The sequence below is a fragment of the Drosophila ficusphila genome, unplaced genomic scaffold (genome assembly GCF_018152265.1).
Source record: "Drosophila ficusphila isolate 14025-0441.05 unplaced genomic scaffold, ASM1815226v1 contig_791, whole genome shotgun sequence".
Classification (NCBI taxonomy): domain Eukaryota; kingdom Metazoa; phylum Arthropoda; class Insecta; order Diptera; family Drosophilidae; genus Drosophila; species Drosophila ficusphila.
Window position 1 is genome coordinate 17813730 of NW_025064737.1, and position 19126 is coordinate 17832855.

Sequence of the window (19126 nt, forward strand, 5' to 3'; positions counted from 1 at the left end):
GCCACGGGGGTTGTTTGGTATTAAAGCCCACACCGCGTTGGCTGAGATTGTTGGGGCCTCTGTAACTTGGGCAACAATGTTGCCCGTCTGGCGATAGCTGCTAGCCCAGTAGCTTTTACAGGAATTTGTACTACAAATCTACCAAAAATTTACATGTCACCCCTTGCGGCAACTTAGTCGCTGTGCTTAGCGGCAACCCTTACAGACATCGCGTGTAATGTGTGTGCGGGATGCGAGTGGCTCGCAAGACGCCTTCAACGCTCTGCCAGCGCTGAGGTCCTGATACAAGTTTGCATATTTCTAAATTCTAAGCGCATCTGCTTGAGGGACTCGGAATCGGTTTCGGAATCGGAATAGGACTCTGCCTCTCCGACTGTTCTCCAAACGAAAACGAGAGTGGAGGGCTCTGCAGACGCACCCCTAAAGGGACTTGTTTAGCATACAAAAAAACAGGACCAAAACAAGATCTTAGGCTGCTGTTTTTTCTGTGTGTGCACTGAGGAAAATCTGCATGCAACGGATGAAGAAAGAAAAATAATGGTAAAAGGTTAAATGAAATTTAAAAAAAAATACAAGAATACAGTTTATAACGCTAACTACTTTTATATAATTCAAAATCTCAAACTATACCACATAAAATTAGTATTTGAATCCCTAGTGAAATATATTTATATTTTTTAGTGTAACAGGAACACAAAGACGGTAGAAAATGATTTCCTTGATAGGCAGCCTCATAAAAAACCTGAGCCTACAGACAATTGGCACCCCGACCGCAAACTCGAAAGGATCTTTTCACTTTTTTTGGGCTCTCTTGTTCCGCGGCTGCCACACTTCCTGGCTGCTGCAATTTGAGGGTGCCTCCTACCATCTTTCACTTTCAATAAAAAAAAATAACAATGAAATTATAGAAAAAAAACCCGAGCCCCTCGGTTTTTTCTTACGGTTTTTTTATGCAAAAGACAGCGAGGGGCGCCATGTGGTGCGTGCCAGTTGCCATGGAGAATTTGGTTTTTTATGCCAAACGGATATGCGATATTCTGGGGCGTGGGTCGTGGCAATCTCTCCATTCGATTATTCGACTAATCCCTTTCAGTTCGAGCCAATGGCTTTTGTGGTCGCCTAGCACGCGTCCTCCACTTGGCAGCTGTTGTTGGACACCGCCGGTCGGACGAGATGAGATTTGAATCCGGTCCATATTCTTTTGCATGAAGTTTATTTGCAGCTGCCGAGCCGGGAATCTATCATCACGCCCCCCAATCGGTTGTCCACTTGAAACTAGAAGTTCCTACCTGGGCGCTATCACCTTTTCAACTAGCTCCTAATTGTTGTCAGCGCATTCGTCACACTTTTGCTTTATCCGGGAATGGACCGTATCAGTCAACTGGACAATGGTCCTGTGTCCTTGGTCCTTGTTGCTTGGCCAAGGTCCAATGTGTCAGCGGCTGCGTTAATAATGCGATTTGCATTTCCCTTTTCACTTTTCCCTATCCTTGGTCCGTTTAGCCTGCTGTTTGATTGAGTCGTTCTACCCATTATGCAGCTTAATCCGCACCTTTCCTCCTGGCCATTCGGACCATCCTAACCATCCCGGCCATCCATTGTCCCGCTGGCCAGGTCGGCATTGGCTGCGCCGGCTTAGTTTAATTTTGCGAACACCGCATGATTGACAGCCACATGCCACTGGACATGAATGACCCCAGACACGGCCAAATCCCGCACTTAAAGGACATTTAAATGTGTTTCAATCGATCTGCGTGGCAGAACGAAATGTGTTTTTGGTTCACTTTAAATATAAATAAAATGAAGTACATAGAATCAAATAAATACTTTTAAGAGATTAAAATTCTAACACATAATATAAAACATATGAGTCAAATTAAGAAAACAAACCGAAATGGAATATTTATTATTTTTCCAAACAATGTTTTGACTTTGGTGCGAAAGATCTTTGTCCGTGACCTTGGCTTTTTTGCCAGTTTTTTTGGAGGCGCGTGTAGTAGGTCAATATAATAGTATTTCGATAAGATAAGCCCCGCGGCAACACCTATATCGTCAAGTGGGAGAAAGAGACAGAGCATAGCAGGCGGGACTGCTTGCCACTTGGGTTCCCCACCGTCATGCAGCCGAAATAGCTCAGTTGGGAGAGCGTTAGACTGAAGATCTAAAGGTCCCCGGTTCAATCCCGGGTTTCGGCAAATCAAACTTTTTTTTTATTCTTATTTTACTCTAAGTATTTTAATTGAAGACTCTATTATAAAATAAATAATAGAAACAAATTTTTGTAATCACATGTCTTAAAAGGTTTTTTCAAAAGAATCAGTACAGATTTATGATTTATTCTTAATATTATTTTTAATATTACATGTTTATTAAAATAATATAATATTTCTGCTCAGAGGATAAGATATTATACCTATTTAAAAAAAAAAAAATGCAAAAAGTAAGCATTGCCGAAACCCGGGATTGAACCGGGGACCTTTAGATCTTCAGTCTAACGCTCTCCCAACTGAGCTATTTCGGCCACATGACAGTGGGGAACCCAAGTTCCAAATAGTTCCGCCTCACATGTTCTGTCCTTTTCTTTTCCGCCCTTCATGTTGTTGTTGTTGCCACAACGTTTTGTCGTTGTTGCTGTGGTGGAGCTTATCTAATCGCAGGCATATTAAAAATAGAACCTTTTGCCCGGGGCCGCTGTGCAGAACTCCCAGAAAATGAGGCAAGCTCGGGGGCAAAGAGCTCCAGCGCCTGCGCCGAAGCCATCAAAGTCAAATGCATTTCAAATGCAAAAAGCCGGCTCTTGGATTTAGTTGAAAGTCTCCCGTGGCTGCAGAGAAAAAAATCAAGTTTAGACTAAATGGAGAAACTGATTACCAATCGGAAAATTGTATAGGCAAATAACTCAAATTTAGATTGTTCTTATTTGCGTTGAAATGATTTGAAAAACTACTGATATAGCAAAAAACTCAAAGAAACATATATTTTAAATAATGATTTTAGGATGTTTGTGTACTACTTTATTAAATATTTGTTGTTAAATATATATTTTTCCTGTGCAAGTGCTGCTTCTTTGTCTGCAGCCAAATCATGTTGGTTCCGCCACGATGGCACATGGCATCTAATGAACTATTGTGGGCGGGGGAGGCGTGGCACCTAGAGAAGGTGGGACAGGGGGCTGGTGTCGCATACACACACACGCGCAGGCAACTCTGCTCGCTGGGCAACAAATCAGACAGCGGAGAAAACCAGAAATGAAGCTGGGCTCCAAAGCCCCCAAGTTGTCGTTGTAAAATGTTTGCCTGCACGCTTTCCAATGGTTGCTTGGATCTCTTGTGGTTGTTGCTGTTGGTATTTAGTTGTTGTAGCTGGTTGCTGCTGCTGTGTTGCTATTGTTGTTGTAGCTGGTCGTGCTTTGCGGTCGTTGCCCCGCTGTGACGTCACCGGTTCAATGGCAAAATGTGACCCAGATTGTCTGAGCTGCACAACTAAGCTATATGGCTTTACCACTGTGTGTGTGTCTGTGAGTTTGTTTGCCGTCTGTGCTGGCCACATTTCACCGACTCTTTAGAACCAAGAGCGGCCCAAAAGAGAGCCGCTCTCTTAGCCAATTTGTAAGTTGGAGCTTCGATGGAGCCCCTGCCCTTGGTTGTAACCTCTGCCCGGTTTTAGTTTTTTTTATATTTTGGCCACGGCAACAGCAGCATCAGCTTTCTAAGCCCCGGGTTAAGTTAACCCTTCCCGATCCCGATCCCGCTTTCCCTGGCTCTTTCCTCGAAATGGGGACACACGATTCTCAGCACCAGCGGCTTCTCCTTCTGCCAAGTTTTCAGTGAGTCGGCTCGATTGCCTTTGTTGCCGTGTCTCCGTAATTATCGCTCGCCTGGCCAAGTCCCAAACCTCAAGTCGAACTCAAATTCAAGTCGAATATCACTTGGAAAAAAGAAGATTCCATTAAATATCAGCTTTTTATTGAATTTAAAAGTAGCAATCACGAGCAATCATTATATTCGTACGATCACAATAGGTTCTGAATGATCAAATGAATTGACTTGGAAGAATTATAATATTTAATTTAATATTCAAGCTAGCATATTCTTCTTTTTGTTTACAATTCTTTTAATATTCATTTGATCTCCTAATGTCTCACCTTTTTTTTATCAGTGCAGGCCAAGTCGGCCCCAGTCAAGAGTCCCAGGCCGAGGCAGTGTTGCGTGTAATTTGTTATTTTATTTTATTGTTATTATTACCGCATGCGACGTGCACTTTATTTTCATTACCAGTTGGGATTCTTTTCATGCATATGTAACTTCGTGTATGGGAGAGCGCATCTAATGTCATGCATCGGAATAGGAAAATGCTTTCATAGTTGCAAGCAGTTGTTGCTGCTGTTGTTGCTGTTGCTGCTGTTGCTGCTGTTGTTGCTGTTGCTGCTGCCGCTTTTGTTGCACGTGTGAATGTTGCATTTGTGCCCAACTGGGTGGAGTCCCCCAGCACCTACTACCAGGCTAATTGGAAATGCATAAATGGTAATTGATGGCTATAAATAAAATGATGATATACCCAATTTGTTGTGAGCGCCTTCTCCCCGGCGATATGGATTGTGAACTATGTTAGATAATCGATTTGCTTGAACGAGGTGGGGAATGGGAATAGGCAAGTCCCCCGGAAAGTTATTATTAGTGTCTTAAAAAGGGTGTTTTATTATTGTTACTTAACTTCCCATGAACCTAGTTGCGGGGTTTATTTCATAATTTTTGCTTGGGGAATTCCAAACTTTCTAAGCTTAAAAAATAACAAGAACAAAGCAAATATGCCAATTAGCTTATACCCAAGAATTTTTTATATTGTATAATGTTTTGTGGACTAGAGGTCCATTATCTTATCCATATAATTGTTTTCATATGATCGTATTTATCTTTAAGTCATCACATTGATTTTTTTCCCTTGGTAGTACTAAAGGTTACCTTTGTAGTAATTTAAATTTCCAAGAACCTAACCTACTTCCTCTGGCAATTACACTTTTCCGCTAGTGAATCATTGTGACATTTATGTAGTTTTTATTTGAACCTCGACCCATCGACTCATTTTTTTTCATTTCCCCCCTTTCAACGCGCAACAAATCAGCGGCAGGCAATCTGTACAAATTTGTGCAATTCATTAAAACGCTTTTGATTTGATATTGGCTGTAAGCAATTAATTGCGCTTTTAACGATGCTCGCTCCCTGTCTCGCCCACCCAGCGCTCTCTTTGCTCTCTATCGCACACATCGGCTTGATCAACTCACTATATGTATAAATCCGTGATCTTCATGGGTAGAAAGAGATGTAGAAAATAGAGAGAGAGAGGGAAGAGAACGACGCCGGTTGGGGGCCAGCTTGCAGTCCTCGCACGAAATTAAGAATATTTATATAAACAAGTTATAAACAATGTTTGCCTAAACAGTGACAAACACACAAACGCAAACAGCCGCAAACCAGTTGATCTCTCAATATCGCCCCTCTCTTTCCTTTCACTGCGCCCCGTCTCTTTCTCACATTACATGAACGACGGATGCATACACTTCCGCATTTCTGAGGCCAGTTGCATTGCAATCTCTTCTCTTGTTGCTGTCTTTCTCTCTTTCTTTCATCATTTTCAATCTCTTACAGGCCTGAATTGTTTGTTTGCTCTCTTACAAGCCCATAATTACTCTTTGGGTGTCAGCTGATTTTGTTTTGCTTGAACTTTTGCCGGTTTTAAGCCGCGATCTATTAACCCGTCCCTTTCTGTTCACATATATCTCTCTCTCTCTCTCTTTCTGTTCGGCTGTTTGGCTTATTTGTTTTGGAGCGGCAAGCTCCTTCGTACATTAGCATGTCAGGCGACTGATGGCGACCCTGCCCAATGTCAATCATTCCTTGGCCCTGTCGAGAGAAGCAGGCCAAAAAGGCGGAACACGTTTCCACGGCCCAAAATCCATTACAACGAGCTTATGTGTGTGTTGCCTTGTAATCTGTCATGGCATGGTCACAAATGAAAGCCCAAAAAAAGTACCCATACTGCCAAGTAAAAGCCCCCAAATAAGAGTGCACTGGGAAAAATTTTTACGTAATGTAAAATTCTGGAGATTAATTAAAATGTAATTTAATCTGTAATATTTATTAAAAAAAGGGAAATAAATTTCTACATTAATAATATAATCTTTCTGACGTAAACATTAATTTGTAATTTACTTAGATAATCGTTTCTTAAATTTTCTTGTGTAAAAGTTTGGTAACACACTTATGCCCAAAACGCACTCACACGTACCGGCCGTGAACGTGGGTCTGCACAAGTATGGGTGTGGGCCTAGCGAGCTTGGCTTAACTTGGTTACACCGCGGATGGTCATTTCATTCTTTTGGGCCCGACTTACACACTTTGTATGCTGCATATGTGTGCCACCGGCTGGCTCTCACACACGGGCGGATATTTGGTTTTTTGGGAGGTGAATGGCCGCAACTGTCGTTGCCACTTTGGTAACACCGTGGCGCATTAAACGTAGCAGCGGTGGCGGCGGCGGACCAAAAACCAAAAAGCCAAAGCCACAACCTCGTCATCATCATCATGAAAACCATGGCGGATCCCAGTGCTTTTGGCCAACAAAAGGAGATTGGGGTGGGTTGGTTAAGGGGCCAGAGGATCAGCTCACAGTAAGAAATAAGATCATAATTAACAAATATTTCCAACGTATATTATTTACATATTTTTACACTTTATAACATCCTTAAAAGGTTATGTTTCTTTTATATGGCTCTGCTGACAATCGATTAAAGTCTCATGGAATTTTGTTGTGCTTCTGAGTTTGGTAATGGATCTAACCAGATTTGGAGGAAATAAGAAATTACAAAACCCAAAAAATAAATTGTTTTCCCTTTTGGGAGAATAAATGTTTCTCTCTGTGCACTTAAAAGTTGGGGGCAGGTCAGGCCGAGCAATGTTTAATTTGCTTTGCATTTAGTTTGGCCAAACTCCAGCAGCGTCGATGGTTCGGTTCAGTCCGAAAATGTGGAAGACCGAAATACTGACTGCCTGACGGACTGAGTGACGTCTCCAGTGCTTCTGGCTCTCATTTCTGCTCTTGGCCCGAACGTAACTCACGCATTTTTATGGCCACACAAAAGTCAGGTCCGATGCTTAAGCGTTTTCACTGGCCTTTCGTTTTGTATAATTTTGCTGGTGCGCTTTCTTCCCACACTCCGATTCCCAATGATCCTCCAGTGAAGAACCCATATCATATCATACTTAAAACATATATGTGGGCAAAGAAGTTCAGAGGAAGTTCTATTCGTATCTAAGCAGCTTTTGCTTTTTAAGTGGAACAGAATTGGAACAAACTTTTTGAGGGGGGCGTGGCGGATGCGTGATAAATGGGATTTCAAAGGCAATTAGGCAAAAGTCGATATGATATAGATTAAATAAACCAAAACTAGAAAATCTACCTGAAATTGTTTTATTTCATAATATTTTATTTGTTTTATTTTTATTATAATGCTATAAGTTTTACATGTATTAAGAACCCTTCATTATATTTTAAGTGAATGTACTTTTTTGACCCTACGTTAAGTGAATCAATTTGAATAGCTTAAAGTGCAGCGTGTATAATCCCTCTCCGTATTGTTGCCCTATTTTCCCCTCTTTTCCTCGCCGGTCAGCGTGTAAAACTAATTTTGTTTTAATTTCTCCTTTCAACACATGTTCGTGTGTAATTTTTAGCTCGCCATGAGGTATTTGACCCTTTGGCTCACAGCTGATTTATGGGAATTTATACGTATTCGTATAGCTATCCCTGTCTATGGTCTGCTGCTGCTTTTGGATCTGATTCTGATTCCGATTCTGCTTCTGATTCTGATTCTGACTCTGATTCTACTTCTGATTCTGATTCTGATTCTTTTTCTATTTCAGCCCCGGAGTTGAATGGACGTTTTGCGTGAAAGTTTGTGTGCGCTGTGTTATACCATGTTGTATTTGTTTGTTGCCTTGTTTCTGGGATAGGTAGCCATGTGTTAGAGGCCGGAGTCTAAAGTCGGAGCGCAGCTATAGGAAGAAAGCTAATTCATGACATGCTGACCATATTAATTTATCTTCTTTCTGCAAAAGCTCGTGCATGATTTGGCCATTACCACCAATGGAGTTGCCCCCTTCTTCCCTTTTTTCAACGCTCTATGGCCTACAGTCAGACTTCTATAACTTGCACCGAATCATGGAGATAGAAAAACTCACATTCTAAGATTCTAGATTATTTTGTTTAGTTCAAAAAACAAGGGACATATACTATAGAAATGGTATAATTCATCCAATTAGTTTACGTACGCTTAATATAATTCCCAGACTTGAATTTAATGAAAGCCCTAGCAAATTAGTTTTTGGAAACGTATATTTTACGGAATTTAGACTGTATCTAGGTGTCTACCATATGGTAGCCATGTCTCAGTGGCCCTCCGTCCAATTCCGTGGTACAATGAACTCCGGTGCGTGAAATGTTTGAAGCTCTTCGTTCTTTTTCGGTAACGAGATCATTGACACTTTAACGCGGAATGCATTAAGTTTGTTACCATGGCGAACGATCGCGTCCGTGATTTCTTTCTTTTATTGGCATGATCGTGCACTCCTAATGATAAAGAAGTTCGTAGAAAGATAGCTCAGGTCGGTGGAAGAAAGTTGATGGATGGTTGCTCATAAAAGTGTAAAGATGATGGATACGTTAGCACTCGTATGAACTTTGAGAGATTAGAAAGGTCGCTAGAAATCGATATACTATCTAAAAATGGTCAGCGTAGAATTTAAATAGAATGTAAATATCTGATCCCACATAAATTGAGGAATATCCATAGATACTACTTACTTTCATAATTATATTTATATCTTTATGGTCACTATTATTCCAAACACACGTTTCTAATGATGCAAATCAAGCCAAATACCAGTATAGCATGTGCTTACCATTTAAATGCTCCTCGCAGAGCTTTATTTAAATAATTCTCCCATTCGGATGGGCTTTCGAGAATCCAGCATGAATATTCGGAGATAATGCAAATGATCGAGAATGACCGGGAGAATGGGGTATGGTAAACAAAGTGGAGCTCAATGTGGGGTTCAGTGACACCTTATCAGGGGAGGACCCGCAGATAAGCCCCGTATCATTACAAAAGGGAATTGTTCGGCATTGGAGTCCAGTGCAGAAAATTCTTGACTCTCGGACACGCCATAATTACTCCATTATAATGGAGCGGCAACAACTGAACCGATCTCAGCTGAACTGAACTGAGTAGAGCTGAGTTGAGTTGAGTTGAGCTGATTGAGAGGCCGCAGAAGGCTGCAGGCAGCAGATAATGATTATGGTTTCAATTACCCGGAGATGGAGCTAACGAACGCCCCACAACAAAAGAGTAAACAAACATGTGTATATGTTTTTCTTTTTGTTTTTGTTTTTGTTTGTGTTTTTGTCTGTTGTTGTTTTTTTTTTTTCCAATTTTTTTTCCTCCTTCTTTTTGGACTTTTTAGTGGTGTAAAATATGCGGAAATGCATTTCTATGGACTGACTTACACACAAGTCAAACACCACAAGTCATGCCAGCCAGCCGGCGAAAACTTGCATGTGAACGCCGCTCGGATCGCTCCTCCGATCGTTCCCTCTCTTTCGCACAGTTGGCCCGAAGATGACGATATTAATGTGGCTGCGGATGGTAATGATGATCATGATAATCATGTGAAAACCAAGCCAAACCAAACCAAACCAAAGCAAAGCCAAAGCCGAAGCCGAAGCCAAAGCCAAAGCCCAAGAAAAGAGCCTCCCATGGACCTGTTTGGGGCATAATAAGAACACCAAGCAATGCAGCTGCAGCTTCAGCTTCAGCTTGGCAATGCAACCAAAATGGCAACAAATACGGCCAGGCCAGCAGGATGCAACTGAAGCCGGGGGATGCCAGCGACGGGGAAGGGGGAGGAGACTCCCCAGGGGAAAGGGGGAAAGGGGGAGGTATGTTGACGATCAACCTATAGCCCAAGTAAATTACGACTGCAAGTCAACCAGTCAAGTCAGTCAAGAGACGAGAAGAGTCATCTCGCCTGGCCCGCCGCTCGTTTGCTGTGTGAGAAAAGTTAAGAAAGAAAGCAAGTTGCTGGCCGGGCTTTTTCTTTTGTTGTATTTACAAGCGGCCAAAGGTTCGTTGACCGTACAAATAGTGACCCACTAACATCCGCGAGTACGTTCACCCTAGTGACGTTTTGCCTCCACGGAGCCGAGGCCCCAACCAACCGGGCCGAAGCGAACCTGGCTCAAACCTTTTGGGCCCGGCCACGCTGCCGAGTAAGCCAGTTTGAAGCGAACCTCGAAAATCGGTTGGAGCTTAAGAGTGGCAAATGGTAAGCTTAAGAGCACTTCTGCTCTCTCGCTCTTTTGGGCCAAAATGCGGAAACGTTGCAGGCCAACAGAAAATGCGGCTGTATGGGTGTCGAGTTTCCCTGGCCGTATCTTTTGTGGTCTGCTAATCCCATCGCGTCGGACATCTTCATCAGGCTAGATTAAAAGCAAATTGCCTGGCAAACTTCGCTCTCGCTGGGCCAAAGTGATTTCGGCCCTGACCATAAAAATATTTGTTGCAGCAATCAATTATGATCTCGCCACAACAGCGTTTGTATGCGAAGCACTGGGAGAAATAACTGAAAAGGTTGCAGTAAAAAAAGAGGATTAAGGATTATCCAAAAAAATAATCTATTTATTTTAAAACAAATTTAGATACAACTTGCCTTGCCTTTATTTGCGGTGCAAGGAAGTGTTTTGTTACATATTAATAAGTTCAATTACTCATGGTTTCAACATAATTTGTATTGCGTTCGCTTTTGATCACTATAATTTCCCTGTTATTTTCTCATTAAAAAATATTACTCGCAGTCATTTAAAGTTTAATCAAATGAAAATTGTCTTGGGAAATCAAAAAATGGTAATTGAATATTCAGGAAACAGATCGAACGCCTTTTAACACCTTTGGGAGTGTTTGATATTTGTTATTAAAAACTGAAAATGTATTCCATCTTTTATCTACACTTTCCATCTCAATAGGGATATCTTTTTTAGCAGTATCTCGTGGTGTTACAACTCGCTTATCTGACTCGACCACACCTTTCGTTCGACTGGGTCTTGTGACCTTTGGCAGCCTTGACAATTGCCGCCGCCTTTGCCTTTTTCTCAAGTTCAAGCCCGCTGGCAAACCTGAATTTGCCACATGCGGTGAAAGTAAAAATTCATATTTTTACCCCCTCCCTCGGCGCAGTTGTTAACATTTTACCCAAAGAGGCCATAAAAATGGCAAGCCAACTGCGCTCAACTCCGAGGAGGCAATGGCAATAGCAATACTGCAACACCGGCGTTGGTGGCAACAGCAACACCAGTACCCAAATGCAACAGCAACACCAGCAACAACAACAACAACAGCAACAGCAAACGAAATGCAATGGCATGCCGTTTTCCAAGCCCCTTTTTACCACTTCATTAGCCGGCAAGCGGGTCGAATTCGGTTGTCGGTTTTTGGCTTTGGTTTTCGGGCCTTTCTTTTTACTTTCGTTCGCTCGCCGAGGAGTTTTCCGAATAATTTTGCCACCAAGGTGTGGGCCGGCCACACATTTTCCTCGCCAAGGCTGAGGCCGCGTTGATCATGAACATGACACAATATTATGGATTATGAGGCGCCTTTTTTTGCACACTGAGAAAATCGTTTGATATGCTTAACCCTTCACAAAGGGATGCTGATTAATATAAAGTATACAACTTAAGAAGAAAAATAGAATATTAATATTATATATTTAATATTCACAAATAGAAATCAAATGGTGTCAATGTTAAGAAATAATTTATTTCTCTTTTGCTGTTACAACAAATAAAAAAAACACATTTACCTTTATGGCTTAAGGAGGCCTTGCAAATAATTATACGTTTTTGACTATTAAAGTAAAATTTTCTGTAAGTGTAGTTGTAACTGCTACGGGTTGCCGATTGCTTGTGTTTCTCTGTGTGACTGCTGGCAAAAGAAAATCTTTTGGTGTGGCAAAAACATTTCAATTCCCATTTCAAATTCGACTGGAGTTCATAATTTAGCGTTTATTTATGAGTTGTCAAGCTGCTCGGTACGTGACTTGTCGGCCTTGTTATATGGATTACATGGATTTTCAAGTTCAGGGCGCCGGCGCCTCTGGATATCCCGTTTAGATCAACTTGATATTTATGGGTTTATGCAGAAATTTGTCTGTTCCCAGCCAGGATCTCTGCGTTGGCCCACCCAGGCGCATTCGTCCGTGGGTCATGAATGAACAGGATGAACTGCAGGCGGGGGAGGACATTCAATATGGATCCTGGCAGCCTTGAACTTCGAATTTAGGCAGCAGCTGCTTCTGCTGATATTGCTTATATTGCTGATGCTGCATCATTTTATTCCAAATGGCTGGGCACATGGGAAACTGGCCGAGCTTTTGGCCAGGATCAAATGACTATTGGCAGCTGGCTGGCTCAGCTTCCGATTCACACGCTCCCTGCTTACTCAAGTGAGGCCAAGCGGCGAGGTCCTACCAAATTGGCTAACAATTTTCAAGCGGCCGCCGCTGCAATCATTGGATTAATTTTAATATGTCCATGGACTGGGGTCTGGGGACTGGGACTGGGACTGGGCTGCTTTCGACCTAGCCACCAGCTAAGAGCAGCATCTATGATTATGGGCTCACGGCATCGACTGGCCGACAAACACATGTACATAAATGTAGCAACATTGCTGCCACTGGAATTGCGACCTCTTTGGTGTTGCTGCTGTTTGCTGCAGTTGCTGTTGCTGCTGCTGGTGCTGCTGCTGCTGATGCAGTTGCTGCTGCTGCTGCTGCTGCTGTAGCTGGTTACGAAACCCCAAGAAAAACTTCCGCATTCATTTAAGATCATTTCTGTCGTTTGCTGCTCCAAGTGGTTGCTGCTGCTGTTGCTGTTGTTGTTGTTGTTGCTGTTGCTGCTGCTGCCGGTGCAAGAGTTGCAACAAGCAGCGGCAGCAACAGCAACACAACCCCCTCATTTGGTGTTGCTTGTCTGTTGTTTGCTATTATTAATGCCGCCGCCACCACCGCCGACGTCCCAAGTTCCCACATCGCCAGCGGTTTGTTTTCTTCATTTGCCGTTTTCGCGACTTTATGGATCGGGGAGCAAACTGCGCACACACATTTGGAGCCAGTTCGTCTGCCTCCTCCGAGAGACAAGCGCCCAATTGACAAGGTGTTTTGGTGATTGTCCATACCGGATTGCGGTTCCTCATTGCTGTTTTTTTGCCGTGTTCGGGGATGTTGTTTTTGTTGATGTCTTACTGGGGGGCAGCCAACCGACCAGTCAGCTGATTCGATTTGATTTGATTCACTGTTCGATGGGTATCGAATGCATAATATATGGAAACCCGAAGACTTCAATAAGCTTGAAATGTGCGGATCGTAGGTTATATAAATCTATAGATTGCAATTGCAAGTAGCTGCAGAAAGCGTTGTCTACTTTTTGGATTTCTAAATACAAATCTAAATGAATCTTCTTTGCATTGAAAAAATGTATATTTAAATTAAAGGCATTCCAAATTATCATCTTAATTTATAAGTTATTGTTCATATATCCCTCTTCTTGACAGAATTACTTTTCTTTCCATTGCAATCACAAATAAACGAAATACAAACGAATACAAATTGGTGCCAAAGTCTTCGATCGATTAATCTCCTGAAATATGAACCAGATTCAGCAGTTGGCTCGAACATGACAGCATTCAGGAAGCCGTTAACCAGTCCTGCCATAATCAGGTCAAGTCTTGACTTGCGGCCCGTTACATGGCCAACAATCCAGAGAGCTCCCGGTGTCCAGAGATCTTCTTTCTTTTTTCCTGCCACTGGTTTTTGCTTTTTGTGTGTTTGTTGGTTCGTGCCGCCTTGGCAATAAATTCACACTAACGGAGCGAAATGGTGGAGAAGTCAACGAAAAAGACTTCTACGTTCATCAATAATAAGTACCGTTAGTCCGGTCGGTCAGAGCCAAAGTCCAGCGACTTGGCCAGATGACCAAAAGTGGCCAGTGTGACTGTCAATAAATTACCCAGTACCCAGAACCCAGAACCGAGAAGCGCACCCAAGAGAAGGAAGAACCAAGAACCGAAGAAACCAAGTTGCTTCGACGGGAGAAGGCCAAGAACGGGAAGACCCGGCAGCTTGGTAGCTTGGCAGCCCGGCAGAAGAAGGCCAACGAGAGGCAACGGTATATTATGCAATCACAGCATGAATGAGACACTCTTGACCGAGTTTCCGAAGCCAGGCAATAACGGTACCACGACACATGCGACAGCTGACAAGTGGCCCCAACGGGAGGAGCCAACAACATGTTGCAGCAGGCCCAAGCTCCCCGGAACGAGGCCCAAAGCACGATGGAAGAGCATGGCCAAGAAGCGGCTAACGGGTTCTAGGCTGTGGGCCAAGCTGAAAAAGAAGGCGCTGCGAAGAAAAGGCGGATCGTAGATGGCCAACCAGAGCTCGAAATGCAGGGCGCTCGCCAATTATGCAAACAATGCACAAGCAAAATGCGGTAATAACAAAAAGAAACAATAAAGAAATAAAAAGAAAAGGAATTTTAAAACCTGGACTACCGCGAAGACTTTCTTATAAGCCTTAAACAATGGAGTTTTTGGTAATGTTGAATCAAAAGAGGAAACAATAATATCTTTAGGGTATTAACTATTTCTTAGTGGAATAGTAAACAAATATGTAAACAAATTTGAGGATAAACATTATTTGAACACATGAATAACTTTATTGATTTAGTTTTTATTGAGAACAGTGATGCAGTAAGTGGACAGAAAGATAATATTGTTGGTTAGCTATGCATATATGGGGTAAGTACAGAACTCCATCGAATGACAATGAGCTCGAGGGGAACTACTTCTGCAGATGGGTCTTCACAAGGGAAACCAGAGGGGCAGCTGTGGGCATCGATGGATGCTCACCGGCACTGCCGGCAATATCGATGTGAGTATACTTGATCGGCACCTCCGAGTCCAAGCCGTGCTTGTCCAATCCCGAAGCCATGATCATGAAGGCGGCGGGCACCTGGTGACCGCGCGGTGTCTTCACCGATGGAGCATTGTTGGCCTGGACGAGATCCTCGCCAATCACCTTACCCGCATTGAAGGCAAAGTCGCTGGGACGGAGAATGGAAACCTCGAAGGGCTCGCCGAAGGTCTGACCGGCAGCCTGGAGTTTCCTGGCATGATCCTCCCGATGGGCCACGCTGTTATCGATGGCAATCGACTGACCTTCCCCAGCCGAGATGAAAGCGTGTCCCGTCAAAGTGGCAATGGTGAAGATATGCGGATCGGGGAGATTCTGCTCCACGACCATCTCCTTCATCCGGCAGAGAGCATCAGTCATGCACATCCTGCCCTCGGCATCGGTGTTGCCAATCCTCACATGGAGACCCGCTCGCGAGGTGATGATTTCATCAGCCACATAGCACTCCTCGCCCACCGAATTGCGGACCATGCAGAGAGCAGCCACCACATGGATATCCTCCGGCTGGAGCTTGCTGACCACCTGCATGAATCCTGCGGCAGCTGCTGCTCCGCACTTGTCGCGCGACATGCCGGCCATCACTCCTCCGGCCTTGATGTCAGCACCGCCGGTGTCGTAGGTCACGCCCTTGCCCACCAGCATCAGGGTTTTCCTCGCCGGCTTTGGGGGCTTGTACTCCAGGAAAATGATGCGACCACGATGGCGCTCCACGGCATCTGCTGCCCGGTTGACGGCAGCAAACAATGGGTACTCCTTCTCCAGGATCTTCGGATCACTGATCACATTCACGTTCAGCTTCTCGAACAGCGGCTTGATGTACTTCTCCACCTGGATGGGCGTCATGCGCTCCGGGTCTCCGACTCCAATGTCACGCGCCACAAAGCGACCAGCCTCGAGGATTTGGGCTTCCCTGAGGATCTCATCGGCCTTGGGATCGTCGATCTGGAGACTGAGCGTAGTCACGCCGGAATCCTTGCAGGTTCCTGCCTCACGCAGTTGAATGGGCTTTAAGGAAGATGTTTATTAAATGATTGGATTTTAAACACTTAGAAGTACCTACCACATAAAGCTGTTCGAGAGCTCCAAGAACGGTGCAGAGCTCAGCCTCAGGGAAACGCTTCACTTTGGGAACAACAAGCAAAGGAGTTGTGAAACCAGCCTGGGAAATAAAAATGTAATTGCATTATGAAATCTATCGCATTTTTGTATCACTTTCCTAAAAGATTTTCTTCAATTGGCGAAAGCATTTGCTCAAAATCTGCCTTTAAATTTGTTAGTAGGGGAGGGTGGTCCCATACCGACCCCCTAAAAGGCAAAGGCGATAAAGGTGAGAAAAATCAATTTTTCAGTTCAGTTCAAAAAAGTACTATGTAGAGGGATCAGTTTACTGTACATCTAAATGATTAGTAAGTGCGTAGGTGCTTTGAAGCGTTAGATATTCAGGCAAATATAAAACTCTACTTTTTGGTCGTACTCAAAAGTAGTGGTCCGAAACCGACCCCCTATTTCTTAACAGAAAAATTTAATAACATAAAATAGAATTTAATGATTTTGACGTTTATTAAGAAATATATTGAAGGTTCTTTCCAGAAAATAAAAATTAATGTATGAAATAAAGGGCAATGTAGACAATTGATGAAGTCTGAGTTGTCCTCTTTCTCATAGTAAGTTTTCGCGTTGTTTTCGCGTAGTTTTTCGAAAGCCGCTCGTTGATGACTGTCTCTTCGCTTTCTTCTGATGTTTTTGCTGTTTCTGTTACTTTTCTTTACTGAATCTTGTTTACTTTTTCATATTTTCCATCAAAAATACGCTATGACATATTAAGCTGCCAATAAATGGGGGTCGGTTTCGGACCATCACCTAGCGGTCGGTTTCGGACCACCACGACCTTTTCTGATTAAGTGCTCGGCATTAACTAAAGACGCAAAGAGCGATGTAATTCTAATTATTTGAGGGAAAGCTAGGACTATCAACGATCAGAAAAATTTACTCTCCGATTTTTATGCGGAGAAAAAAAACTTTGAGCTCAAGTTCAGTAAAGCTCAAAAATAAATGTCACAGGCGTTGAAACAAAACAAACGGAAAAATTGCAGTGAAACAAAATAAGTCAAAGTGGCTATCTATCTCCAAAATGTCTGTGTTATAACAGCTTTTCACTGAAGTTACCGACAATTCGGCTAGCATCGCCATCTCTGAGAAACATGGGGGGGTCGGTATGGTACGACCGGTCGGTATGGGACCACCCTCCCCTAATTATAACACCCACCTTGAGCACCTTCTGCATGGACTTCTTGGCCGCCTCCTGGTAGCTCCTCACATCATCGTAGTCGGTGAGCTCAGCGACGGGTGCGTAGACCACCGGCTGCTCAACATTGGGAGCCTTGAAGCAGGATATGCTGCTGTCGAAGGACTTGTCGAAGCTGCGGTGCTCCTCGAAAGCAGCCTTCAGCTCGGTGGGAACCGCGTTGCGATCGATGATGCAAAGGCAGTCGCTGCCCGCCGCGCTCATCAGCTTGTTCAGCCGGAGGGTGCATGGTAGAATTCTGGAAATGAAGTGCGCAACTGAATCGTCATTCGTATTCATTAAGAAACATATCGAGGTGTCAACAATACATGCAATGACGCCACATTGTAATGCATTTTATCACGACACAGTGGCTTTATTAACTGATGCAATTGCTGACATTACATAACGACCCTGAGTCTTTTGTACTTTTATTAATTTCTTTTATAGGATTCCCTCCTGAACAAAAAATAACCATGTCAATGTCTTCGAAATGTTTTTCTTTTATTTTACCCACACTCCTGGCGCTGAGATTATCTTAACTTTAAGTGCTATAAAGAATCGCGATAAGGCTTTGGAATGGCTGCACTCATAAACTAATTCCCCAATTTGAGGAAAGGTGTACCTGCGGTTAATATATTAATACAAGGAAAACAATAAACGTAACATAAATTATACGATTAATATGGATCAGCTTATAAAAATCTGCTTCGTCAAATTCCTACTGAACAAAACAATATAAGATAGCAAAACAACATGTATGAATAATAATAATATTTTAAAATTGGGATTTTTCATTTTCAAACAACAGGTTATCTTTTTATGCTATCATTTGGGTAATGATAAGTTAAAATAAGTGTTAAAAAATGTTATTCTTTTGTATGCCAAAAGTTAAGACCAACTTATGGCAATCTAACAAGTTGTTGGTATTAAGTAATTTTGATTTTTAGTGTACTAAACGTTTAACCCTTAGTGTAAAAGATGGCGAATTCATGAGAGCTTTCCCAATCGGTCGCCAAGCGCGACCAGATAACTAGGTCCCCATAATATAAACCCACCCACTAATTGTTAATTCAGTTTGTACTCACTTTTCGATACCCATAACGAGTGATTAATGGCAGCTCACGCGACTTGGTCGATCGGCAAATGGGCAGTCACTGAATTTTTAGATGGGAACAAAGCGCTGCAGCTGGAATAAACTGGAGACTTGGGAGCGGGATCTGGAACGAAAAGCTGGCGATAAGGAGCTGCTCTGATAACGCTCTGGGGCGGTTTGCAATGTTCTAGCTGGGTGGTCAAGCTTTTTATACATTTGACAACCGGGCTTTCGTTTTAATTGCTGCTCGCCACTTGGACGAAACCAAATCGCACGAGCGATGAATAATCGCAAAGTATGATCACAATGTAATACTAGAACTCGGATATAACCCGTAAACAACAAAGTCAAAGTCTACTCACGTCGCTCGGTTGGGAGTTGTGGGTTTCCTATTGGCAGTCACGTCCACGGTGGATGCAGTTTCTGGGCCAAAAGCGAAAACAAAGGAACGTCAGCCAGGTTTTCAGAGGTAGACCAACCGGCATTAGCGTGGGGGAGAGCTTTCAAATGCCGGCCAGCTGTTTGCCGTTTGCCCGCGTTGCCAATCTAAGTGAACTTCCTAAAAAGCTTTCTGTTCGTACTTTTGGTACTCTTGCCGGCTATAAAATAAACATGATAAAGGGTTTCTACTAAAAACACTTCCTCTTGGTGCCTACAAAAAATATACTC

At 43.1% G+C, this 19126-nt stretch overlaps 1 protein-coding gene and 2 non-coding genes across 4 annotated transcripts; 1 reads left to right on the forward strand and 2 right to left on the reverse strand.

Moving 5' to 3' along the window:
- The first annotated feature begins 2122 nt into the window (after positions 1-2122).
- Trnaf-gaa lies at positions 2123-2195 on the forward strand. The gene has a single exon. It is a non-coding gene; the product is annotated as a tRNA-Phe (tRNA).
- A 253-nt stretch (positions 2196-2448) lies between these two features.
- Positions 2449-2521, reverse strand: Trnaf-gaa. The gene has a single exon. It is a non-coding gene; the product is annotated as a tRNA-Phe (tRNA).
- A 12293-nt stretch (positions 2522-14814) lies between these two features.
- LOC108092096 (putative aminopeptidase W07G4.4) lies at positions 14815-18954 on the reverse strand. Of its 2 annotated transcripts, XM_017191587.2 has the most exons (5): positions 18820-18954; positions 18450-18581; positions 17344-17620; positions 16138-16236; positions 14815-16082 (listed from the first exon to the last, which is right to left on the reverse strand). In XM_017191587.2, exons 2-5 carry the CDS (start codon positions 18461-18463, stop codon positions 14946-14948), a joined length of 1527 nt encoding a protein of 508 aa, XP_017047076.1. In that variant the 5' UTR covers positions 18464-18581; positions 18820-18954; the 3' UTR covers positions 14815-14945. The 2 variants fall into 2 exon arrangements, with proteins under 2 accessions (XP_017047076.1, XP_017047077.1); XM_017191588.2 differs by lacking the exon at positions 18820-18954 and having other exon boundaries at positions 18450-18751.
- Between the last annotated feature and the right edge of the window lie 172 nt (positions 18955-19126).

Excerpts from the sequence above, each read along its gene's own strand:
- LOC108092096 (XM_017191587.2), bottom strand. Across the intron at positions 16,237-17,343 it reads CCATGCAGAAGGTGCTCAAG|GCTGGTTTCACAACTCCTTT; the intron begins GTGGGTGTTATA and ends TTTATTTCCCAG. Across the intron at positions 16,083-16,137 it reads CTCTCGAACAGCTTTATGTG|CCCATTCAACTGCGTGAGGC; the intron begins GTAGGTACTTCT and ends TCTTCCTTAAAG.